Below are 27279 nucleotides of genomic sequence, written 5' to 3' on the forward strand. Positions count from 1 at the left end.
AGAAAAAAACAATAAAGGGGGGTTATGTCTGGTGATCGCAGTTGCTTTATCTCCTGCTTTATAATAATAAATAAAGAAAACTTTATGTGTTTCTTTATCATCAATCTATCAATCTATAATTCCAGCAGTGTGTGTGTGTGTGTGTGTGTGTGTGTGTGTGTGTGTGTGTGTGTGTGTGTGTGTGTGTGTGTGTGTGTGTGTGTGTGTGTGTGTGTGTGTGTGTGTGTGTGTGTGTGTGTGTGTGTGACCGCTGTTTCTCGACAACCACTGGTCCGATCTAATTGAAACTTGCCAGCTATATTGTTGGGGACCTGTGGATGTGCCTTTTCAAGGTTTGATATTAATTGGAGAAGAGCTTCCCAAGTTATGGCCATTTATTTACCAACCAATGACAGGACACATTGCTGCGTGGGCGTGGCCGATGGGGAAGAGATCCTCAGTCGCGTTCCCCAATACGGGTTACAACGTACGGACTTCCGGATAGTGATGACTTCGTGTATTCTAATGATTTCTCGATTTCTTATGCGCATTTATAGATAAACACAATGCCCCAATCCAGTCGTCATTTACGAGAGCGAAGGAACAGCCTGTGTGGTTGTTTGAAACGTTTTTTTTTTTTTGCACGTACGTTTTTACAGTGCGTGCGCTGTTTGCAGCGAGTGCGCTGTATGCAATTGCACCGAGTTTGAAATGTCCCCGGTGTCTACCACGTCTCCGGTGTCCCCTGTCCCCCCCTGTCCCCCCCCTCCACGTGCCTCAAGACAGCCAATGATGGCCGTCTGGTAGATGGCAGTGCGTAACCTCTACGGAAATAGTGAGAATTGACGGAAATACCAGAGTATTTCAATGGAAATTTGTGAAACTAATGTGTTATATATGTGAAAACCATTTAATTTATTCCTTGACGGGGAAAAAACCAAGAAACGCTCCCCTCATGTACGAACGACGGAAAGACGTCATTTCCGCCCACCATCGCATTTCGCGCCGAAAGACGTCATTTCTGTCCACCATCGCATTTCGCGCACGGACTTCTTATAATAACCTGGACCAGCAATGCCATCTACTCGCAGCAGTGAGAACTGAAGTCACCAGAAATGGCTCAGCAGCCATGTTGCGTTGCCACTCGCTAGTCGCGCGCAATTCAAAAAACCTGTAGATGCATTAAGAGTTTTAACTATTTTGCTGGTATTTTGAACCGGTAAACGTAAAAATTCCACAGTGCGTGGTGTTCGGATGCAATAAGTGTGGGAAGAGCCCAACATGCACCTTTCATTGGTAAGAATGCGATTATTGATGCTCTTTTTTTCTCTTTGAATCGTCAATCTATTTTTAGAGTATTATTTTCAGAAGTTACAATTTAAATGCTAAACGCCAGTATAACAATCGAAATGATGGCAAATACAGTCGATAATTTGAAAGAAAATGTAAAAAAAACGATATTATCCAGGAATACGCCGGAAATGAGTTTTTCAGGCGTCGAGAATTCAATTTTTTTTTCCGGAGATTCATTCCCCCCCCATCGACCGCCGTGGCTGCGTAAATAGTTGGGCGGGTCGCTCACAATATTTGTCCATTTGGGGGCACAGGCCCTCCCTATTCCGAGGGTCCTGGCTCCTCGGTCTACCTAACCCGATGTTACCCCCAAAATCATTTTGCTTCCTACGCGTCTTAGGGTTTGGGGGTCGTATCTATCTTGATATCAGAAATCTACCTCCACTGACGCCAATTGTAGTACCCATCCTTCTATCCCTTCAAATGCCAATAATCGAAAACGTCATTCGGATCTTTTTTCTCCAGATTCCCTAAGGATGAAAAGTTGTGCAGACAATGGTGCCAGGCGCAGAGAAGGGAACACTTTACACCAACGCCCGGTGTGACATTACTTTGTAGTGAACACTTCCTGAACTCTGACTTTGACAGTACGGGCCAGACGAAACGGCTTAAACAAGGCGTCATACCAAGCGTCTTCAAATTTCCACCTCATCTCCAGAAGGTTAGTATACACGATTTATTACAATGGTCTCCACTAGAAAAATACATATTTATTTGATACAAATATTATATATTTTTATTTGATACAAATATTTATTTGACACATTAAATTGTTTTGAATCTATAAAAGTTTTAGAATTGATTTTGGGTGCGAATACTCGGAAAAGCGACCTCCTTTGCTGCCAGGATTTTTCTATGAATTTCTGTACGATTCTGACCGTGTCAGACGATGCAGGTCGTTTTGTATTCGTGCCCAAAAAATTAATTCGAACACATTAATTTTATAAATTCATCCACATTCAAAATGTTTATAAAATGAATAAATTCCCACGGAAATCAAATTTGGTTAAAATTTTCAAACTTCATGGACATCCTGTATATGTAATTAAAATAAATGGAATTCCTGAATCAGAGTGCTCCAATTGTGATTCTATCAAGCGGTTTGCACTGTATTGAATTTACCACTGAAATTTCCATGAATTATCATTTTTCTGTTCACCAGTTAATTCGAAATTTCGATCCGATATTAATGATGTTATTTTCTACACAGAAACCGATACATCGGAAACCACCGGTTGACAGACACCTGGCCCCAGAGCCAGAATTCACAGCTGCGCCAGATTCACCACCAAGGCCGTCGACTTCAGCAGACCACACGTACTGCGCTGATCCGAGTCCCAGTAAAATGAAACGGAAGCTGGGTACGGCAACCGAGACCATTGAGAACCTGTGGAAAGAACTGAAGGTTACGCAGCAGAAAACGCGAAGATTGAAGAAATATGTCAAGAAATTAAGCTCTGTCGTTGAAGAACTAAAAAACAAAGGGATGGTTTCAGAAAATTGTGTCGAGATACTGAATTCGACATTTTCTGGGGTACCACTGGCGGTTATGAGTCGAATATTAAAGAATCAGGCGAGCGGAAAGAAATCCAGGCAAGAATATGATACTGTGATCAAGTCATTCGCCCTCACGCTAAATTTCTATTCTGCGAAGGCCTACGACGATGTACGCGAGGTATTCGATCTCGCTCTACCTAGTCCTTCAATGATCCGAACCTGGTACAATGCCATAGACGGATCACCGGGATTCAACCAGGTAGTATTTGACGCATTGGAGGCGAGATTTAAAGAGGATAGGAGTACGCTATGTGCCCTAATGTTGGACGAAATGTCACTGGTGACAAGGTGCGAGGATATGTGGACATTGGAGCAGGTAATCTGGATGATACGGTGCCACTTGCTAAAAACGCTTTAGTAATTATGTTGGTCGCGGTGAATGATCATTGGAAAGTTCCAGTCGCCCACTTCTTCATCAATGGTTTGACTGGTAAAGAACAGGCCAATCTTGTGTCTCAGTGTTTACTAAAGCTACACGAAATTGGAGTTAATGTCATCTCGCTTACCTGTGTAGGGCCTTCAGCGCATTTGACAATGTTGAGAGAGTTGGGCACAAGTATCAACCCGGATAATATGAATTCGTCGTTCCCTCACCCAGCAGATCCTCACAAGCTCGTTTGGGCATTCCTCGACGCGCGTCCTATGTTAAAGCTTGCAAGGAATTGCCTCGGCACACTGAAGACGATGAGAGACAGTTCTCAGAGGGTCATCTCCTGGAAATATATAGAAAAACTTGTATGAACTGCAGAAACAGGAAGGACTGCGGTTGGCAAACAAACTTGGTCAGAAACATATCGAATGGAAGACAAATATAATGAAAGTGAATACGGCTGCTCAAACGCTGAGTTCAAGTGTCGCGGATGCAATTGAGTTCTGCCGCGAAGAGTTGAAACTAGCTGAATTTCAAGGGAGTGAGGGAACTTGCATCTTCATCCGCACACTGGATCAACTGTTCGATCTGTTGAACTCCAGGAACCCTTTGGCACACAACTACAAGGCTCCGATGCATCCTGCTCACGAGGCAGCTTTTTTGCCATTCCTGGAAAAGACAAGTAACTATCTCACGACCTTGACTAATACTTCTGGTCAACTCATGACAAAGACAAGACTTAAAACAGAATTTATTGGGATGCTGACTTGTATCGTAAGCGTTAAAAACCTCTATCTGACATACGTCCAGCCCCAAAATTCATCTTTAAAGTATTTGTTTACATATAAGCTCAGCCAGGACCACATCGAGTTGTTCTTTGGAGCCATCCATCTAGCATGTGGTGGCAATAACAACCCAACAACCAGACAGTTTATCGCAGCGTACAAGCGTCTTCTGATGCGGCGTGATATCAAAGCCAACAAGGGGAACTGTTCAGCCCAGGACGCAACACGCATCCTCAAAGCTGCGTCATTCAAAAATATCACTAAGAGGGCTGTCCCAGATAAGACGCAGGATATGCTCATTGTCAGACGCTACGATTTGCAGCTCCGCCAGCCAATGCCGAGTCACCACGATTATGCCGATATTCCACCATTTAACAAACTTTCTGTGTTCTTGGAGTCAGTTGTAACCGATATTGCAGGATATGTGGTTAAGATGGTTAAGCGGACACTGAAATGTCAAGATTGCTTGCTGGCTCTCACGCAGAATGATAGTCAATTTACCTTCCTATAGGCTGATTGCTGTTAAAACAAGGGGTGGCCTTCCCATTCCATCATCAAGCGTTGTTCAAGTGTGTGAAGCCACTGAGAAATGTGTTAAGAGAATGCTGGCGGTGACAAATGGCAAGATTCCTCGTGATAGTTACCTGAAATCTGCAATCTCTGCATCAGTGTTGGCAGAAGTAGGATCGAGTGCATTTGACTCGCTTAGTGATCACATGTTTGATGGAGGCAGACTGTAATCATGTATCTTCTCTCATACAACACATCTGTGAGTGCGATACAAAGATTCGTCTCCACCATGTTGTTCGAACCATGAACCCTGGATTGAAAGATAAACCCATCAGGAAAAAATTCAGCAAACTGATCCTATTTACACATCAATAGTTTACTAACCATTTACATTGAAGTGTTTCTCCTCGGTTTCGACATATCTTATGTTTCAACCTACTGCGATTATAATAGTTGATCGACATCTTCTATAGGTCAATGGATATTAAACCAGTCTCAATAGTTTGTACATTATAGATCATGTTTATTAAGGTTGTCCAACGTCTGTTCAATGTTTTCATGATTTATCAACATATTATAGGCCATACAGGGTAACTTTAAGCTACTCACATAGGGGGGTAGCTTGAAGCTTCCCACTATGGCCTATAATATATTGATCAATCATGAAAACATTAATGAGACTGGTACTGGTTCAATATGCTTCGACCTCCTACAGAAAGCTCCCCTCGATAATATACACAAATTAATACATTCAATCTGTGAATTCGGATTGGCAACGCAACATGGCGACTTCAGTCGACAGAGGCCATTGCTGGTCCAGGTTATTATAAGAAGTCCGTGATTTCGCGCCGAAATACGTCATTTCCGCCCACCATCGCATTTCGTGCCGAAATACGTCATTTCCGCCCACCATCGCATTTCGTGCCGAAATACGTCATTTCCGCCCACCATCGCATTTCGCGCCGAAAGACGTCATTTCCGCCCACCATCGCATTTCGCGCCGATCGCCGAACGCCGAATGCTGAAAGCTAAGTTTTTCTTATTTTACATCATTCTTTTGCGGTCCCCTGCCACGCTGTATCGAACGATTTCATTCCTCCTGTTATATATAAAGGTGCTTATCACAATAATAACAAGATTTTTACATTTCAAATATTAAGTAAGCTTTTTAATTGTTTTTCAACTGAAAAAGCATAAATTGCGTATTTTAACATGAGTGTACTCATTTGATTCACCACACGCGCTGTATTGAAGGATTTCACTTGTTTTTGTTTGTTTTTTTCTCTTCTCTTTTGTTTGTGTTTTTCCTTGCGATGACATTGTGAAAAAGGCAAAATACGTTGGCGCTCATTGAAATAATTGGCCATTAAAACTAAATTGCGAATAATCGTAAATGCGATACGCGAACTTCCGGACAGTGAGGACTTCACTTCGCGAAGGCCGGTGCGCGGCCGGCCGACGATGACGTCACGTGCCGTGCCGGTTACCATGGGGATCGGGCGGTGCCTCAGTCACCGTGGCGTAGGAGTGGAAATGGTCAATGGAAGCGAATGTCATGGCAAGCAAAGACAGGGAGGTAAAGTTGATTTTAATTTGGATTTTAATTAACTCTGTGTGTGGAAGTATCACAGCAGTTGTTACTTCAATGTAAACGATAATTCGTGGAATGATGTGAACATTCCGTACGGGCACGCACCACCTCCGGATGGTGATGACTTAATGTATTCTAATAATTTCTCGATTTCTTATCCGCATTTATAGAGAAACACAATGCCCGAATCCAGTCGTCGTTTACGAGAGCGAAGGGACGGCCTGTGTGGTTGTTGTTTCTGGCACGTGGTTTGAAAGTTTTTTTTTTATTTTTTTATTTTTTTCCACGTACGGCCATGTACTAGTATAAAACAAAGGATATTGTATCATTTGTGGTACTAAATATATTAACACCCAAAGTTATCCAGGTCTTTTTGGAGCACCCCTGTGTATCTTATTCACAAACAGACAGACAGAGGTGAAAACTCAACCTCCATCCACCTGAGGTGGCGGAGGTCATAATTAAACACAAAGAAACTAAACTCTTAACGTGATGAACACGCAATCATGCACACTGAAGTGGGTGAGATGAGTGGTGTCGGCGAGTTGATCTCAGAATGACACGGGCTGCTCTTGGATGCTGGAGGTGGCAAAGTTCACAACTGTGGGTTCAGGGCTCAGTGTATCTGTCTTAAGGAGTGCCCAAAGTCCAAGAGTGAGTCGGTCCTAGAGCACTCCTCTTTAAAGACTTTTCTTTCCCTACACTTTAGGTATTTTTTTTTCAACACTCTGCAGGTGCTGGCCAATCACATGACGCGCCCTCTCATCGTGGCAGCCTCAGACAATTTACGGCGCTTCACCTGAACTAATAGGTGTCCTGGTGGCCAGACAGCAGAGTCCAATGGCATGCCACCTTGCTGCCAATCAGGAGTGGGCGAGGACTCACCCCTCACTGGTGATGGGTCCAAGAGTTGTCGCTCCTCATGCCATGAGTTGCAGTGTGGTGTGTGAATGTTTTGTGGATTGCCGACATTACCATGGGGTTGTGATTTCATTAGTATGGGCCAACCATATATTACATCATGGGGTGGGTGGTTGGAACAGTATATAGTGCTATGGCATGGCTGGTAAAAAAAAAACAAAGAAAAAAAGATAACCCCTCCCCATGGTAGAACAAAGCACAAGCAATTTTTTTTTTGGCTTATTGGGATGTGTGGAGTAGGAAATGGATGGTTGTGAAAATATTTTTTTGAGGATAACATTTCTTTTTGACACGATTTGTGTTTTTGGATTGTGCGTCACAAAAATCACAAAAACTGCTGTTACATGTTTAATTTTTAACCAACTAGCACAAATGAAGTGTCATGTTGTTTAGAATTAAGTGTGCTGTCATAGGATCATTGTGGTGGCTAATTATGACATCACAAAATACACAAACCTAAAAATTTCAGAAAAATATGATCCAATTTTACTTTACGCACAATAACTTCCAGAGAAAACCACATGGCATTTCCATGCACAATAATTCATTTGAATCAAACGAGCTCAGAAAACTTTTCTATTCATTAAGATGATTAATGTCGCCAAAAAGGCACTCAAATGAGGTTTGGGGAGCTCACCCCGGGATTACGTTAACTGAACCCCCAATTCCACATTCAGCCTGGCCAATTTGACCAAAACTACAAACGATCACCTACTATTATGCAATGATAGTTTTCAATTACTTAAGATACACCAAAAGGGTAAACATTCGGCACAAAATAATTAAAATGTTCATGATTTGTTAGTCTTGAAAGGAAGCATTAATCTGAATCATCACTGTCACTGTCGTTGACAGTAATAGGAGTCTCCCGCTTATTGTCACACTCGATACCCTGACAGGAACAGAATTCTGTGCAAGGCAATCTTGACACAAAACGGTGGCATTTCTGAGAAGTGTTGCACTCGGTATCCATGCAGTACGTATGAGTTAGGTCTCGGACTTCTACAGGTGCAGCATCGTTCTCATGGTATACTGGTTGCAAGGAAGATGTGTCCTCAATCCACCTCCAGCCATTGCCAATCGGGTTCAAGAGATGTGGCTTGGCAACCTCGCACTGCATCCAAATAGATACCTGGTACTTAGCACGCAATACGTGTTGATGGAAAGCATCCTCAGTCGGTGGGAATGCTGATGCAGGCTTGTCACTTTTGCAAGCAAATTCCGACCTCAACTCATCTAATGTTGTGCAGTACATAAGTCACAATTAGATTTCTTTTTGTTTCCATACAAAGCCAAAGTCTATCGACGGACATCGGGCAAGCTCTGTGGCATCTCAGAAGTCGTTCTCATGGTGCAGATGGCAGGAAAAGAACGAGGACATCTGTATCATCCGACTTGATGATGGAGAAGCATGTGCGTATCTGCTTTTTCGTTTATGCTGAAGAGCCGAACAAGATCCCTCTTTCCATCTGAGTCGATGATAGCAACTTTCTGGGCTTCTGCATACCCACCAGCAATAGTGATGCTTTGGTCGTTAACCATTCCAGGTGTTTCGTCCAGTATTCCCAGTGATGTGAATGCTGCAAGGTTGGCTTTGTTAGCTGCATTCTTTAGGAAATTCATGTAATGCGGCACAACTCGGTCTGGAGCAATTACGTGGCTTGCACTTGCAACTCCACATGTGCCACCTTTCCTGTCGTTTGACAGACTGGAGAACATCATAACGATCGAACACGAGGATGACCGACTCGATGTTCCACGGACTGTTGAGCAGAGCTACGACTTTGCGTAATATCAGCTGAGCAATGTCTCTGAAAGTGTTGAATTGTGCTTCATGTATTCCTTGGATAAGGACCATGCCATCATAGATGTAGATGCTTTTGCCATCAAGTGGTGGAAGCTCAAGGAAGGACTGTTGTTGTCTGAAGCTTACTGGCAAGATCTGCTTTCACACATTTCCTCATTTTGCCATCATCATGTAATAAGGCTGGTGGGATGGCTGCCAGTTCGTGCTGTAACTGTCTCCGTGTTGACATTTCGTTGTTTTGATACAGCCAGAAGTGTCCGAAATAACACATCTCAATCGACCATCAACTTCTTGGTTTCCTTATCTATGCCCAGGGACTTTCTCATATCTGCAAAGGTAACAATCTTATTTAGTTTTTCTGCATCCCAGAACTTCAAGGACTTGGTTCCTTCTCCTCGTCTCCTTTCCATGAACTCTGCGTGTTTCTGTCGACACACGTCTGGGAATCTTGTGAGACTCTTGGCTACTTCCGGCGATGCGACCTGACCAGTGATGATGTTAACCAGTTCTGATGGTGCAGGTGCTCTCTCTCTCTCTCTCTCTCTCTCTCTCTCTCTCTCTCTCTCTCTCTCTCTCTCTCTCTCTCTCTCTGTCTCTCTCCTCTCTCCTCTCTCCTCTCTCCTCTCTCCTCTCTCCCCCTCCTCTCTCTCCTCTCTCCTCTCTCCTCTCTCCTCTCTCCTCTCTCCTCTCTCCTCTCTCCTCTCTCCTCTCTCCTCTCTCCTCTCTCCTCTCTCCTCTCTCCTCTCTCCTCTCTCCTCTCTCCTCTCTCCTCTCTCCTCTCTCCTCTCTCCTCTCTCCTCTCTCCTCTCTCCTCTCTCCTCTCTCCTCTCTCCTCTCTCCTCTCTCCTCTCTCCTCTCTCCTCTCTCCTCTCTCTCTCTCTCCTCTCTCCTCTCTCCTCTCTCCTCTCTCTCCTCTCTCCTCTCTCCTCTCTCCTCTCTCCTCTCTCCTCTCTCCTCTCTCCTCTCTCCTCTCTCCTCTCTCCTCTCTCCTCTCTCCTCTCTCCTCTCTCCTCTCTCCTCTCTCTCGAGTTCTGACTGCCAGTGATGATGCCAACAACCTTCTGTACATCACATTCATCCCGAGTTTGCCGGCTCTTCTCCAGTTCTTCATGCGTTCTCTTCTCTTCTACTTCTCTTTGACTCATCATGACACAGCACTTGAAAGGCATGAGCAAACTCTGACGTAATGTTTCTGGTCATCAACCATCGGATCATTGCTCCCTTCTGCAGTGTGATGCCAATGATGCCACCTTCACTTTTGCCTTCCTTGTTAATAGTCTGCTCTTGCACTTGGTCAGCACTGACGGAATGGAATCGGTATCGATTGGATCTTCTAACAATGAAGCCACCGTCACACATGTGCTGATGGACCTCAGGGTGGCTCTCTTCGAGACGCTTGATATCTGCCGCATATGTAGGGACGTACTTGGCATATGTGTGCCTACCTGCAGCCCGAAACCAAACAATCACTTTACCCATGGCAATCATATAAAGCTCCACGGAACCTTCCTTCTCTGCTGCAAGTAGGTGCAACAAGACTTGAGCTCCCTCCGTGAAATCTGCGCAAAATGAAAATGTTGCTGATTGTTCTCGACCAACTGCGAAGAATTCTGCGATCACTTCCGCGACCTCTGGCACATGACTATCCATCACTTCTCTGGCAACATCGATCATAGCTGCACTGTCATTGGCACCACACGCATGTTGTAGATCAAGGAACTTCTGTTGAATGTCATCATTGCTGAGAAAGCGATCAGATCTTTCAAGCCATGCCACCATCGATCGAAAGAATGTTCTGAATAGAGCTTCGAACACATTTTTGATGCCCCCAAATACCTCGTGATCGTTGAGAGCTCTGCAGCATTTGCTGTGCTGTTGCTTCAGCATACACAGATGACTCTGTTAGTAAAGGCAAAAGCCCACCATCACTAAATAACTTGTCTAAACTAGCTAGCAAAGCCATTGGAGTATACAACCCATCAACTCACATTGTCACCTTCCCATCTAAATATTCCGGTTTGTCCCATCGGGTTTGTTGTGCTTTGTTCTATGTGGCCATATCAGCAGTTACCAGGGTGTGCTCTGGAACAATATGCTCACAAACATCAACCAACTTGCATAGGATGGTGTGAATAGTTGAGAGATCTGTAGGAGGAACAACAGTTCTACTCGGACAGGATGGAATTGAATCTGGTCCATACTGGTGTAGACTGTTCAGCATCATGCTCCTTTTGCAGACGAGCTAGATGCCATCGGAGGTCCTTCTGATTTGCCTCTTGGTAACTACCAGCATCTTGGTGAACATCTGTGACTGTTGCAGATGAGACTTATGGTGGCTTCGGTCTTCGTGCAGCTTTCACACACCTAAATTACACATACAAATGTGGAGGCATACAATCCACCACCGCATTCTACATGTTCTAAGGGTCATGATATATTAGAATAGCATGGCATCAATGACTACATGGAATGCTAAGACAGACATTCCATCACTATACTCTTACGATGCACCAGCCTGGCATTGGCTTAGCGGTTATGGTGGTGGCTTGCGATCCTAGGGTGCTGATTCAAGCTCTGTTGGCTGCTGAATTAACACCAGGGGGTTGACTCAGCCTGCTATCCTTCGTTGGATTGTGCGGATGTTCTGTGGGTCGCTGCTTGTGTTAATAATGATACCATGTTAAAATCCATGGTCAATGCACAAACTAGAAGGGCGCTCGGTAGAACACGTTCCTCCGCCCCGCTATGCATGATCTACAAGAACATATCAGGCCCAATACATTTTTGAAATAGCATGTTATAGTGTTGTACAGTTCCATATTGTTTTTGGCCCAATCTCTCAATGGTGAAGAATCACTTTTAAAACTAAATAATTCTCGTTTCCAGATCCGGATTCGGATCTTCACCAAAAAGGAATCAATTCCTCCTTGTCAGACACGCAACCAGTTCACCAAGTTTCATCCGAATCCGTCCTCCTTCACCTTCGGTGGTGCAGGTAATAAGTTCAATATTTCCATGTTCCCTGGGAGTTGGCGGTGGAGGAGTAGTCTCACAAACAGCTGTGTCGTTATCGGCATCTGTGGAATGTGGGGGAGTTGTCCCACAAACAGGTGTGTAGTTGTCGGGGTATGTGGAATGTGGGGGAGTCGTCTCACAAACAGGTGTGCAGTTATTGGGGTATGTGGAATGTGGGGGAGTTGTCTCACTAACAGATGTGTAGTTATCGTGGTATATGGAATGTGGAGGAGTTGTCTCACGAACAGGTGTGTCGTTATGGGGGTATGTGGAATGTGGAGGAGTCGTCTCACAAACAGGTGTGTAGTTATGGGGGTATGTGGAATGTGGAGGAGTTGTCTCACCAACAGGTGTGTAGTTATGGGGGTATGTGGAATGTGGAGGAGTTGTCTCACAAACAGGTGTGCAGTTATCAGGGTCTGGGGAATGTGGAGGAGTCGTCTCACAAACAGGTGTGTCGTTATCGGGATATGGGGAATGTGGAGGAGTGGTCTCACAAACAGGTGTGTAGTTTGTGGAATGTGGGGGAGTAGTATCACAAACAGGTGTGTAGTTATGGGGTATGTGGAATGTGTGGGAGTAGTCTCACAAACAGGTGTGTAGTTATGGGGTCTGTGGAATGTGGGGAGTAGTGTCACAAACAGGTGTGTACTTATGGGGTATGTGGAATGTGTGGGAGTAGTCTCACAAACAGGTGTGTAGTTATGGGGGTATGTGGAATGTGGGGGAGTAGTCTCACAAACAGGTGTGTAGTTATGGGGGTATGTGGAATGTGTGGGAGTAGTCTCACAAACAGGTGTGCAGTTATCGGGGTATGTGGAATGTGGAGGAGTAGTCTCACAAACAGGTGTGTAGTTATGGGGGTATGTGGAATGTGGAGGAGTTGTCTCACAAACAGGTGTGCAGTTATCGGGGTCTGGGGAATGTGGGGGAGTAATCTCAAGAACAGGTGTGTAGTTTTGGGGGTATGTGGAATGTGGGGGAGTAGTCTCACAAATAGGTGTGTCGTTATGGGGGTATGTGGAATGTGGGGGAGTAGTATCACAAATAGGTGTGCAATTTGTGGAATGTGTGGGATTAGTCTCACAAACAGGTGTGTAGTTATCGGGGAATGTGGAATGTTTTGGAGTAGTCTCACAAACAGGTGTGTAGTTGTCGGGGTATGTGGAATGTGGGGAGTAGTATCACAAACAGGTGTGTAGTTATGTGGAATGTGGGGGAGTAGTCTCACAAACAGGTGTGTAGTTATGGGGTATGGGGAATGTGGAGGCGTAGTATCACAAACAGGTGTGTAGTTGTCGGGGTATGTGGAATGTAGGGGAGTAGCCTCACAAACAGGTGTGTAATTGTCGGGGTATGTGGAATGTAGGGGAGTAGTCTCACAAACAGGTGTGTAGTTATCCGGGTATGTGGAATGTGGGGGAGTAGTCCCACAAACACGTGTGTAGTTATCAGTGTATGGGGAATGTCAGGGAGTAGTCCCACAAACACGTGTGGAGTTATCCGGGTATGGGGAATGTGGGGGAGTAGTCTCACAAACAGGTGTGTAGTTATGGGGTCTGTGGAATGTGGGGGAGTAGTCTCACAAACAGGTGTGTAGTTATGGGGGTATGTGGAATGTGGGGGAGTAGTCTCACAAACAGGTGTGTAGTTATGGGGGTGTGTGGAATGTGGGGGAGTAGTATCACAAATTGGTGTGCAGTTTGTGGAATGTGTGGGAGTAGTCTCACAAACAGGTGTGTAGTTGTCGGGGTATGTGGGGGAGTAGTCCCACAAACAGGTGTGTAGTTGTCGGGTATGTGGAATGTGGGGGAGTAGTATCACAAACAGGTGTGTAGTTGTCGGGGTATGTGGAATGTCGGGGAGTAGTCTCACAAACAGGTGTGTCGTTATCCGGGTATGTGGAATGTGGGGGAGTAGTCCCACAAACACGTGTGTAGTTATCCGGGTATGGGGAATGTCGGGGAGTAGTCTCACAAACAGGTGTGTAGTTATCCGAGTATGTGGAATGTGGGGGAGTAGTCCCACAAACAGGTGTGTCGTTATCCGGGTATGGGGAATGTGGGGGAGTAGTCCCACAAACAGGTGTGTAGTTATCGGGGTATGGTGAATGTGGGGGAGTAGTCTCACAAACAGGTGTGTAGTTATGGGGGTGTGTGGAATGTGTGGGAGTAGTATCACAAATTGGTGTGCAGTTTGTGGAATGTGTGGGAGTAGTCTCACAAACAGGTGTGTAGTTGTCGGGGTATGTGGAATGTAGGGGAGTAGTATCACAAACAGGTGTGTAGTTATGTGGAATGTGGGGGAGTAGTCCCACAAACAGGTGTGTAGTTGTCGGGTATGTGGAATGTGGGGGAGTAGTATCACAAACAGGTGTGTAGTTGTCGGGGTATGTGGAATGTCGGGGAGTAGTCTCACAAACAGGTGTGTCGTTATCCGGGTATGTGGAATGTGGGGGAGTAGTCCCACAAACACGTGTGTAGTTATCCGGGTATGGGGAATGTGGGGGAGTAGTCCCACAAACAGGTGTGTCGTTATCCGGGTATGGGGAATGTGGGGGAGTAGTCCCACAAACAGGTGTGTAGTTATCGGGGTATGGTGAATGTGGGGGAGTAGTATCACAAATAGGTGTGTAGTTATGGGGTATGTGGAACGTGGGGGAGTCGTCTCACAAACAGGTGTGTAGTTATGGGGTATGTGGAATGTGGGGGAGTCGTCTCACAAACAGGTGTGTAGTTATCGGGGTATGTGGAATGTGTGGGAGTAGTCTCACAAACAGGTGTGTAGTTGTCGGGGTATGTGGAATGTGGGGGAGTAGTATCACAAACAGGTGTGTAGTTGTCGGGGTATGTGGAATGTGGGGGAGTAGTATCACAAACAGGTGTGTAGTTGTCGGGGTATGTGGAATGTGGGGGAGTAGTATCACAAACAGGTGTGTAGTTGTCGGGGTATGTGGAATGTGGGGGAGTAGTCCCACAAACAGGTGTGTAGTTATCGGGTATGTGGAATGTTTTGGAGTAATTTCACTAACAGGTGTGTAGTTATGGGGGTAAGTGGAATGTGGGGGAGTCGTCTCACAAACAGGTGTGTAGTTTTCGGGGAATGTGGAATGTTTTGGAGTAGTCTCACAAACAGGTGTGTAGTTATCAAGGTATGGTGAATGTGGGGGAGTAGTCTCACAAACAGGTGTGTAGTTGTCGGGGTATGTGGAATGTGGGGGAGAAGTCCCACAAACAGGTGTGTAGTTGTCGGGTATGTGGAATGTGGGGGAGTAGTATCACAAACAGGTGTGCAGTTGTCGGGGTATGTGGAATGTGGGGGAGAAGTCCCACAAACAGGTGTGTAGTTGTCGGGTATGTGGAATGTGGGGGAGTAGTCCCACAAACAGGTGTGTAGTTGTCGGGAATGTGGAATGTGGGGGAGTAGTCTCACAAACAGGTGTGTAGTATCGGGGTATGTGGAATGTGTGGGAGTCGTCTCACAAACAGGTGTGTAGTTATGGGGTATGTGGAATGTGGGGGAGTAGTCTCACAAACAGGTGTGTAGTTATGGGGTATGTGGAATGTGGGGGAGTCGTCTCACAAACAGGTGTGTAGTTATCGGGGTATGTGGAATGTGTGGGAGTCGTCTCACAAACAGGTGTGTAGTTATGGGGTATGTGGAATGTGGGGGAGTAGTCTCACAAACAGGTGTGTAGTTATGGGGTATGTGGAATGTTTTGGAGTAATTTCACTAACAGGTGTGTAGTTATGGGGGTAAGTGGAATGTGGGGGAGTAGTCTCACAAACAGGTGTGTAGTGTTCGGGGTATGTGGAATGTGGGGGAGTAGTCTCACAAACAGGTGTGCAGTTATGGGGGTATGTGGAATGTGGAGGAGTTGTCTCACAAACAGGTGTGCAGTTATCGGGGTCTGGGGAATGTGGGGGAGTAATCTCAAGAACAGGTGTGTAGTTATGGGGGTATGTGGAATGTGGAGGAGTTGTCTCACTAACAGGTGTGTAGTTATGGGGGTATGTGGAATGTGGAGGAGTTGTCTCACAAACAGGTGTGTAGTGTTCGGGGTATGTGGAATGTGGGGGAGTAGTCTCACAAACAGGTGTGTAGTTATGGGGGTATGTGGAATGTGGAGGAGTTGTCTCACAAACAGGTGTGTAGTTCTGGGGGTATGTGGAATGTGGAGGAGTTGTCTCACGAACAGGTGTGTCGTTATGGGGGTATGTGGAATGTGGAGGAGTTGTCTCACCAACAGGTGTGTAGTTATGGGGGTATGTGGAATGTGGAGGAGTTGTCTCACAAACAGGTGTGCAGTTATCAGGGTCTGGGGAATGTGGAGGAGTCGTCTCACAAACTGGTGTGTAGTTTTCGGGGAATGTGGGGGAGTAGTATCACAAACAGGTGTGTAGTTATGGGGTATGTGGAATGTGTGGGAGTAGTCTCACAAACAGGTGTGTAGTTATGGGGTATGTGGAATGTGGGGGAGTAGTCTCACAAACAGGTGTGTAGTTTTCGGGATATGTGGAATGTGGGGGAGTAGTCTCACAAACAGGTGTGTGGTTAGCGTGGTATGGGGAATGTGGGTGAGTAGTCTCACAAACAGGTGTGTGGTTAGCGGGGTATGGGGAATGTGGGGGAGTAGTCTCACAAACAGGTGTGTAGTTATCGGGGTATGTGGAATGTGGGGGAGTAGTCTCACAAACAGGTGTGTAGTTATCGGGGTATGTGGAATGTGGGGGAGTCGTCTCACAAACAGGTGTGTAGTTATCGGGGTATGTGGAATGTGGGGGAGTAGTCTCACAAACAGGTGTGTGGTTAGCGTGGTATGGGGAATGTGGGTGAGTAGTCTCACAAACAGGTGTGTGGTTAGCGGGGTATGGGGAATGTGGGGGAGTAGTCTCACAAACAGGTGTGTAGTTATCGGGGTATGGTGAATGTGGGGGAGTAGTATCACAAATAGGTGTGCAGTTATGGGGTATGTGGAATGTGGGGGAGTCGTCTCACAAACAGGTGTGTAGTTATGGGGTATGTGGAATGTGGGGGAGTCGTCTCACAAACAGGTGTGTAGTTATGGGGTATGTGGAATGTGGGGGAGTCGTCTCACAAACAGGTGTGTAGTTATCGGGGTATGTGGAATGTGTGGGAGTAGTTTCACAAACAGGTGTGTAGTTATCAAGGTATGGTGAATGTAGGGGAGTAGTCTCACAAACAGGTGTGTAGTTGTCGGGGTATGTGGAATGTGGGGGAGTAGTATCACAAACAGGTGTGAAGTTGTCGGGGTATGTGGAATGTGGGGGAGTAGTATCACAAACAGGTGTGTAGTTGTCGGGGTATGTGGAATGTGGGGGAGTAGTCCCACAAACAGGTGTGTAGTTGTCGGGTATGTGGAATGTTTTGGAGTAATTTCACTAACAGGTGTGTAGTTATGGGGGTAAGTGGAATGTGGGGGAGTCGTCTCACAAACAGGTGTGTAGTTTTCGGGGAATGTGGAATGTTTTGGAGTAGTCTCACAAACAGGTGTGTAGTTGTCGGGGTATGTGGAATGTGGGGGAGTAGTCTCACAAACAGGTGTGTAGTTGTCGGGGTATGTGGAATGTGGGGGAGTAGTATCACAAACAGGTGTGTAGTTGTCGGGGTATGTGGAATGTGGGGGAGTAGTCCCACAAACAGGTGTGTAGTTGTCGGGTATGTGGAATGTGGGGGAGTAGTCCCACAAACAGGTGTGTCGTTGTCGGTTATGTGGAATGTGGGGGAGTAGTCCCACAAACAGGTGTGTAGTTGTCGGGGTATGTGGAATGTAGGGGAGTAGTCTCACAAACAGGTGTGTAGTTATGTGGAATGTGGGGGAGTAGTCCCACAAACAGGTGTGTAGTTATGTGGAATGTGGGGGAGTAGTCCCACAAACAGGTGTGTCGTTGTCGGGGTATGTGGAATGTAGGGGAGAAGTCTCACAAACAGGTGTGTAGTTATGTGGAATGTGGGGGAGTAGTCCCACAAACAGGTGTGTAGTTGTCGGGTATGTGGAATGTGGGGGAGTAGTATCACAAACAGGTGTGTAGTTGTCGGGGTATGTGGAATGTGGGGGAGTAGTATCACAAACAGGTGTGTAGTTATGTGGAATGTGGAGGAGTCGTCTCACAAACAGATGTGTAGTTATCGGGGTATGTGGGGGAGTAGTATCACAAATCGGTGTGCAGTTTGTGGAATGTGGGGGAGTAGTCTCACAAACAGGTGTGTAGTTATGGGGTATGTGGGGGAGTAGTCTCACTAACAGGTGTGTAGTTTTGTGGAATGAGTGGTCTCACAAACAGGTGTGTAGTTATGGGTTTTGTGGAATGTAGGGGAGTAGCCTCACAAACAGGTGTGTAGTTGTCGGGGTATGTGGAATGTAGGGGAGTAGTCTCACAAACAGGTGTGTAGTTATGTGGAATGTGGGGGAGTAGTCTCACAAACAGGTGTGTAGTTATGTGGAATGTTTTGGAGTGGTCTCACTAACAGGTGTGTAGTTTGTGGAATGTGGGGGAGTCGTCCCACAAACAGGTGTGTAGTTATGTGGAATGTTTTGGAGTAGTCTCACTCACAGGTGTGTAGTTTGTGGAATGTGGTGGAGTAGTCCCACAAACAGGTGTGTCGTTTTCGGGGTATGGGGAATGTGGAGGAGTAGTCTCACAAACAGGTGTGTACTTTGTGGAATGTGGGGGAGTAGTCCCACAAACAGGTGTGCAGTTATCCGGGTATGGGGAATGTCGGGGAGTAGTCTCACAAACAGGTGTGTCGTTTTCGGGGTATGGGGAATGTGGGGGAGTAGCCTCACAAACAGGTGTGTAGTTTGTGGAATGTGGGGGAGTAGTCCCACAAACAGGTGTGAAGTTATCGGGGTATGGGGAATATGGAGGAGTAGTCTCACTAACAGGTGTGAAGTTATCAGGGTATGTGGAATGTGGGGAGTAGTATCACAAACAGGTGTGTGGTTATCGGGGAGTGGGGAAATACGGGGGAGTAGTCCCACAAAAAGGTGTGTGGGACGCAGGGTATGTGGAAGGTGGAGGAGTTGTCCCACAAACAGGTGTGTAGTTATGGGGTATGTGGAATGTGGGGGAATAGTCACACAAACAGGTGTGTAGTTATGGCGTATGTGGAATGTTTTGGAGTAATTTCACTTACAGGTGTGTAGGTATGGGGGTAAGTGGAATGTGGGGGAGTCGTCTCACAAACAGGTGTGTAGTTGTCGGGGTATGTGGAATGTGGGGGAGTAGTCTCACAAACAGGTGTGTAGTTATCAAGGTATGGTGAATGTGGGGGAGTCGTCTCACAAACAGGTGTGTAGTTGTCGGGGTATGTGGAATGTGGGGGAGTAGTATCACAAACAGGTGTGTAGTTGTCGGGGTATGTGGAATGTGGGGGAGTCGTATCACAAACAGGTGTGTAGTTGTCGGGGTATGTGGAATGTGGGGGAGTAGTCCCACAAACAGGTGTGTAGTTGTCGGGTATGTGGAATGTGGGGGAGTCGTCCCACAAACAGGTGTGCAGTTATGTGGAATGTGGGGGAGTAGTCCCACAAACAGGTGTGTAGTTGTCGGGGTATGTGGAATGTGGGGGAGTAGTATCACAAACAGGTGTGTAGTTGTCGGGGTATGTGGAATGTGGGGGAGTCGTATCACAAACAGGTGTGTAGTTGTCGGGGTATGTGGAATGTGGGGGAGTCGTATCACAAACAGGTGTGTAGTTGTCGGGGTATGTGGAATGTGGGGGAGTAGTCCCACAAACAGGTGTGTAGTTGTCGGGTATGTGGAATGTGGGGGAGTAGTCCCACAAACAGGTGTGTAGTTGTCGGGGTATGTGGAATGTAGGGGAGTAGTCTCACAAACAGGTGTGTAGTTATGTGGAATGTGGGGGAGTAGTCCCACAAACAGGTGTGTAGTTGTCGGGGTATGTGGAATGTAGGGGAGTAGTCTCACAAACAGGTGTGTAGTTATGTGGAATGTGGGGGAGTAGTCCCACAAACAGGTGTGTAGTTGTCGGGGTATGTGGAATGTAGGGGAGTAGTCTCACAAACAGGTGTGTAGTTATGTGGAATGTGGGGGAGTAGTCCCACAAACAGGTGTGTAGTTGTCGGGTATGTGGAATGTGGGGGAGTCGTATCACAAACAGGTGTGTAGTTATCGGGGTATGTGGGGGAGTAGTATCACAAATCGGTGTGCAGTTTGTGGAATGTGGGGGAGTAGTCTCACAAACAGGTGTGTAGTTATGGGGTATGTGGGGGAGTAGTCTCACTAACAGGTGTGTAGTTTTGTGGAATGAGTGGTCTCACAAACAGGTGTGTAGTTATGGGTTTTGTGGAATGTAGGGGAGTAGCCTCACAAACAGGTGTGTAGTTGTCGGGGTATGTGGAATGTAGGGGAGTAGCCTCACAAACAGGTGTGTAGTTGTCGGGGTATGTGGAATGTAGGGGAGTAGTCCCACAAACAGGTGTGTAGTTGTCGGGGTATGTGGAATGTAGGGGAGTAGTCTCACAAACAGGTGTGTAGTTATGTGGAATGTGGGGGAGAAGTCTCACAAACAGGTGTGTAGTTATGTGGAATGTTTTGGAGTGGTCTCACTAACAGGTGTGTTGTTTGTGGAATGTGGGGGAGTAGTCCCACAAACAGGTGTGCAGTTATGTGGAATGTTTTGGAGTAGTCTCACTCACAGGTGTGTAGTTTGTGGAATGTGGGGGAGTAGTCCCACAAACAGGTGTGTCATTTTCGGGGTATGGGGAATGTGGAGGAGTAGTCTCACAAACAGGTGTGTACTTTGTGGAATGTGGGGGAGTCGTCCCACAAACAGGTGTGCAGTTATCCGGGTATGGGGAATGTCGGGGAGTAGTCTCACAAACAGGTGTGTCGTTTTCGGGGTATGGGGAATGTGGGGGAGTAGCCTCACAAACAGGTGTGTAGTTTGTGGAATGTGGGGGAGTAGTCCCACAAACAGGTGTGAAGTTATCGGGGTATGGGGAATATGGAGGAGTAGTCTCACTAACAGGTGTGTGGTTATCGGGGTATGGGGAAATACGGGGGAGTAGTCTCACAAACAGGTGTGTAGTTATCAAGGTATGGTGAATGTGGGGGAGTAGTCTCACAAACAGGTGTGTAGTTTTCGGGGAATATGGAATGTTTTGGAGTAGTCTCACAAACAGGTGTGTAGTTATCAAGGTATGGTGAATGTGGGGGAGTCGTCTCACAAACAGGTGTGTAGTTGTCGGGGTATGTGGAATGTGGGGGAGTAGTCCCACAAACAGGTGTGTAGTTGTCGGGTATGTGGAATGTGGGGGAGTCGTCCCACAAACAGGTGTGTAGTTGTCGGGTATGTGGAATGTGGGGGAGTAGTCCCACAAACAGGTGTGTAGTTATGGGGTATGTGGAATGTGGGGGAGTAGTCTCACAAACAGGTGTGTAGTTGTGGGGGTAAGTGGAATGTGGGGGAGTAGTCTCACAAACAGGTGTGTAGTTATGGGGGTAAGTGGAATGTGGGGGAGTAGTCTCACAAACAGGTGTGTAGTTGTCGGGCTATGTGGAATGTGGGGGAGTAGTCCGACAAACAGGTGTGTAGTTGTCGGGGTATGTGGAATGTAGGGGAGTAGTCTCACAAACAGGTGTGTAGTGATGTGGAATGTGGGGGAGTAGTCCCACAAACAGGTGTGTAGTGATGTGGAATGTGGGGGAGTAGTCCCACAAACAGGTGTGTAGTTGTCAGGTATGTGGAATGTGGGGGAGTAGTATCACAAACAGGTGTGTCGTTGTCGGGGTATGTGGAATGTGGGGGAGTAGTATCACAAACAGGTGTGTAGTTGTCGTGGTATGTGGAATGTGGGGGAGTAGTCCCACAAACAGGTGTGTAGTTGTCGGGTATGTGGAATGTGGGGGAGTGGTCTCACAAACAGGTGTGTAGTTATCAAGGTATGGTGAATGTGGGGGAGTAGTATCACAAACAGGTGTGTAGTTGGCGGGGTATGTGGAATGTGGGGGAGTAGTATCACAAACAGGTGTGTAGTTGTCGGGGTATGTGGAATGTGGGGGAGTAGTCCCACAAACAGGTGTGTAGTGATGTGGAATGTGGGGGAGTAGTCCCACAAACAGGTGTGTAGTTGTCGGTTATGTGGAATGTGGGGGAGTAGTATCACAAACAGGTGTGTCGTTGTCGGGGTATGTGGAATGTGGGGGAGTAGTATCACAAACAGGTGTGTAGTTGTCGTGGTATGTGGAATGTGGGGGAGTAGTATCACAAACAGGTGTGTAGTGATCAAGGTATGGTGAATGTGGGGGAGTAGTATCACAAACAGGTGTGTAGTTGTCGGGGTATGTGGAATGTGGGGGAGTAGTCTCACAAACAGGTGTGTAGTTAGCAATGTATGGTGAATGTGGGGGAGTAGTATCACAAACAGGTGTGTAGTTGTCGGGGTATGTGGAATGTGGGGGAGTAGTCCCACAAACAGGTGTGTAGTGATGTGGAATGTGGGGGAGTAGTCCCACAAACAGGTGTGTAGTTGTCAGGTATGTGGAATGTGGGGGAGTAGTATCACAAACAGGTGTGTCGTTGTCGGGGTATGTGGAATGTGGGGGAGTAGTATCACAAACAGGTGTGTAGTTGTCGTGGTATGTGGAATGTGGGGGAGTAGTCCCACAAACAGGTGTGTAGTTGTCGGGTATGTGGAATGTGGGGGAGTGGTCTCACAAACAGGTGTGTAGTTATCAAGGTATGGTGAATGTGGGGGAGTAGTATCACAAACAGGTGTGTAGTTGTCGGGGTATGTGGAATGTGGGGGAGTAGTATCACAAACAGGTGTGTAGTTGTCGGGGTATGTGGAATGTGGGGGAGTAGTCCCACAAACAGGTGTGTAGTGATGTGGAATGTGGGGGAGTAGTCCCACAAACAGGTGTGTAGTTGTCGGTTATGTGGAATGTGGGGGAGTAGTATCACAAACAGGTGTGTCGTTGTCGGGGTATGTGGAATGTGGGGGAGTAGTATCACAAACAGGTGTGTAGTTGTCGTGGTATGTGGAATGTGGGGGAGTAGTATCACAAACAGGTGTGTAGTTATCAAGGTATGGTGAATGTGGGGGAGTAGTATCACAAACAGGTGTGTAGTTGTCGGGGTATGTGGAATGTGGGGGAGTAGTCTCACAAACAGGTGTGTAGTTATCAAGGTATGGTGAATGTGGGGGAGTAGTATCACAAACAGGTGTGTAGTTGTCGGGGTATGTGGAATGTGGGGGAGTAGTATCACAAACTGGTGTGTAGTTGTCGGGGTATGTGGAATGTGGGGGAGTAGTCCCACAAACAGGTGTGTAGTTGTCGGGTATGTGGAATGTGGGGGAGTAGTCCCACAAACAGGTGTGTAGTTGTCGGGGTATGTGGAATGTGTGGGAGTAGTCTCACAAACAGGTGTGTAGTTATGGGGTATGTGGAATGTGTGGGAGTAGTCTCACAAACAGGTGTGTAGTTATGGGGGTAAGTGGAATGTGGGGGAGTAGTCCCACAAACAGGTGTGTAGTTATCGGGGTATGTGGAATGTGTGGGAGTAGTCTCACAAACAGGTGTGTAGTTATGGGGTATGTGGAATGTGGGGGAGTAGTCTCACAAACAGGTGTGTAGTTATGGGGGTAAGTGGAATGTGGGGGAGTAGTCCCACAAACAGGTGTGTAGTTATCGGGGTATGTGGAATGTGTGGGAGTAGTCTCACAAACAGGTGTGTAGTTATGGGGTATGTGGAATGTGGGGGAGTAGTCTCACTAACAGGTGTGTAGTTATGGGGTATGTGGAATGTTTTGGAGTAATTTCACTAACAGGTGTGTTGTTATGGGGGTAAGTGGAATGTGGGGGAGTAGTCTCACAAACAGGTGTGTCGTTTTCGTGGAATGTGGAATGTTTTGGAGTTGTCTCACAAACAGGTGTGTAGTTATCAAGGTATGGTGAATGTGGGGGAGTAGTCTCACAAACAGGTGTGTAGTTTTCGGGGAATGTGGAATGTTTTGGAATAGTCTCACAAACAGGTGTGTAGTTATCAAGGTATGGTGAATGTGGTGGAGTAGTCTCACAAACAGGTGTGTAGTTATGTGGAATGTGGGGGAGTAGTCTCACAAACAGGTGTGTAGTTATGGGGTATGGGGAATGTGGAGGAGTAGTCTCACAAACAGGTGTGTAGTTATGGGGTATGGGGAATGTGGAGGAGTAGTATCACAAACAGGTGTGTAGTTTTCGGGGAATGTGGAATGTTTTGGAGTAGTCTCACAAACAGGTGTGTAGTTATCAAGGTATGGTGAATGTGGGGGAGTAGTCTCACAAACAGGTGTGTAGTTGTCGGGGTATGTGGAATGTAGGGGAGTAGTATCACAAACAGGTGTGCAGTTGTCGGGGTATGTGGAATGTGGGGGAGAAGTCCCACAAACAGGTGTGTAGTTGTCGGGTATGTGGAATGTGGGGGAGTAGTCCCACAAACAGGTGTGTAGTTGTCGGGAATGTGGAATGTGGGGGAGTAGTCTCACAAACAGGTGTGTAGTATCGGGGTATGTGGAATGTGTGGGAGTCGTCTCACAAACAGGTGTGTAGTTATGGGGTATGTGGAATGTGGGGGAGTAGTCTCACAAACAGGTGTGTAGTTATGGGGTATGTGGAATGTTTTGGAGTAATTTCACTAACAGGTGTGTAGTTATGGGGGTAAGTGGAATGTGGGGGAGTAGTCTCACAAACAGGTGTGTAGTGTTCGGGGTATGTGGAATGTGGGGGAGTAGTCTCACAAACAGGTGTGCAGTTATGGGGGTATGTGGAATGTGGAGGAGTTGTCTCACAAACAGGTGTGCAGTTATCGGGGTCTGGGGAATGTGGGGGAGTAATCTCAAGAACAGGTGTGTAGTTATGGGGGTATGTGGAATGTGGAGGAGTTGTCTCACAAACAGGTGTGTAGTTATGGGGGTATGTGGAATGTGGGGGAGTAGTCTCACAAACAGGTGTGTAGTTTTCGGGGTCTGGGGAATGTGGAGGAGTTGTCTCACCAACAGGTGTGCAGTTATGGGGGTATGTGGAATGTGGAGGAGTTGTCTCACCAACAGGTGTGTAGTTATGGGGGTATGTGGAATGTGGAGGAGTTGTCTCACGAACAGGTGTGTCGTTATGGGGGTATGTGGAATGTGGAGGAGTTGTCTCACCAACAGGTGTGTAGTTATGGGGGTATGTGGAATGTGGAGGAGTTGTCTCACAAACAGGTGTGCAGTTATCAGGGTCTGGGGAATGTGGAGGAGTCGTCTCACAAACAGGTGTGTCGTTATCGGGATATGGGGAATGTGGAGGAGTGGTCTCACAAACAGGTGTGTAGTTTGTGGAATGTGGGGGAGTAGTATCACAAACAGGTGTGTAGTTATGGGGTATGTGGAATGTGTGGGAGTAGTCTCACAAAGAGGTGTGTAGTTATGGGGTCTGTGGAATGTGGGGGAGTAGTCTCACAAACAGGTGTGTAGTTATGGGGGTATGTGGAATGTGTGGGAGTAGTCTCACAAACAGGTGTGTAGTTATGGGGTATGTGGAATGTGGGGGAGTAGTCTCACAAACAGGTGTGTAGTTATGGGGGTATGTGGAATGTGTGGGAGTAGTCTCACAAACAGGTGTGCAGTTATCGGGGTATGTGGAATGTGGAGGAGTAGTCTCACAAACAGGTGTGTAGTTATGGGGGTATGTGGAATGTGGAGGAGTTGTCTCACAAACAGGTGTGCAGTTATCGGGGTCTGGGGAATGTGGGGAGTAATCTCAAGAACAGGTGTGTAGTTTTGGGGGTATGTGGAATGTGGGGAGTAGTCTCACAAATAGGTGTGTCGTTATGGGGGTATGTGGAATGTGGGGCAGTAGTATCACAAATAGGTGTGCAATTTGTGGAATGTGTGGGAGTAGTCTCACAAACAGGTGTGTAGTTATCGGGGAATGTGGAATGTTTTGGAGTAGTCTCACAAACAGGTGTGTAGTTGTCGGGGTATGTGGAATGTGGGGGAGTAGTATCACAAACAGGTGTGTAGTTATGTGGAATGTGGGGGAGTAGTCTCACAAACAGGTGTGTAGTTATGGGGTATGGGGAATGTGGAGGCGTAGTATCACAAACAGGTGTGTAGTTGTCGGGGTATGTGGAATGTAGGGGAGTAGCCTCACAAACAGGTGTGTAATTGTCGGGGTATGTGGAATGTAGGGGAGTAGTCTCACAAACAGGTGTGTAGTTATCCGGGTATGTGGAATGTGGGGGAGTAGTCCCACAAACACGTGTGTAGTTATCAGTGTATGGGGAATGTCAGGGAGTAGTCCCACAAACACGTGTGGAGTTATCCGGGTATGGGGAATGTGGGGGAGTAGTCTCACAAACAGGTGTGTAGTTATGGGGTCTGTGGAATGTGGGGGAGTAGTCTCACAAACAGGTGTGTAGTTATGGGGGTATGTGGAATGTGGGGGAGTAGTCTCACAAACAGGTGTGTAGTTATGGGGGTGTGTGGAATGTGGGGGAGTAGTATCACAAATTGGTGTGCAGTTTGTGGAATGTGTGGGAGTAGTCTCACAAACAGGTGTGTAGTTGTCGGGGTATGTGGAATGTAGGGGAGTAGTATCACAAACAGGTGTGTAGTTATGTGGAATGTGGGGGAGTAGTCCCACAAACAGGTGTGTAGTTATCGGGTATGTGGAATGTGGGGGAGTAGTATCACAAACAGGTGTGTAGTTGTCGGGTATGTGGAATGTCGGGGAGTAGTCTCACAAACAGGTGTGTCGTTATCCGGGTATGTGGAATGTGGGGGAGTAGTCCCACAAACACGTGTGTAGTTATCCGGGTATGGGGAATGTGGGGGAGTAGTCCCACAAACAGGTGTGTCGTTATCCGGGTATGGGGAATGTGGGGGAGTAGTCCCACAAACAGGTGTGTAGTTATCGGGGTATGGTGAATGTGGGGGAGTAGTATCACAAATAGGTGTGTAGTTATGGGGTATGTGGGGGAGTCGTCTCACTAACAGGTGTGTAGTTTTGTGGAATGTGGGGGAGTAGTCTCACAAACAGGTGTGTAGTTATGGGGTATGTGGAATGTGTGGGAGTAGTCTCACAAACAGGTGTGTAGTTATGGGGTATGTGGAATGTGGGGGAGTAGTCTCACAAACAGGTGTGTGGTTAGCGGGGTATGGGGAATGTGGGGGAGTAGTCTCACAAACAGGTGTGTAGTTATGGGGTATGTGGAACGTGGGGGAGTCGTCTCACAAACAGGTGTGTAGTTATGGGGTATGTGGAATGTGGGGGAGTCGTCTCACAAACAGGTGTGTAGTTATGGGGTATGTGGAATGTGGGGGAGTCGTCTCACAAACAGGTGTGTAGTTATCGGGGTATGTGGAATGTGTGGGAGTAGT

At 46.8% G+C, this 27279-nt stretch overlaps 2 protein-coding genes across 2 annotated transcripts in view; one reads left to right on the forward strand and one right to left on the reverse strand.

The window, feature by feature from the left end:
* Nucleotides 1–1780: 1780 nt before the first annotated feature.
* Nucleotides 1781–11921, forward strand: LOC147032406 (THAP domain-containing protein 2-like; the record flags this gene model as incomplete). The annotated part of the gene is made up of 3 exons (XM_085850595.1): nt 1781–1993; nt 2543–6130; nt 11760–11921. Coding segments are annotated over 2 exons (918 nt in total), but the record flags the coding sequence as incomplete, so codon positions are not given.
* LOC147032407 (uncharacterized) overlaps nt 9981–27279 on the reverse strand; it is a 24283-nt gene continuing 6984 nt past the window's right edge. The window contains 1 exon segment of the mRNA XM_085850603.1: nt 9981–10772. Coding sequence (XP_085706729.1) covers nt 9981–10772 — 792 coding nt within the window.

This window comes from Eptatretus burgeri, chromosome 2, assembly GCF_056783735.1.
Source record: "Eptatretus burgeri isolate ZD-2024b chromosome 2, Ebu_testis_v1, whole genome shotgun sequence".
In the NCBI taxonomy this organism is placed as follows: Eukaryota; Metazoa; Chordata; class Myxini; order Myxiniformes; family Myxinidae; genus Eptatretus; species Eptatretus burgeri.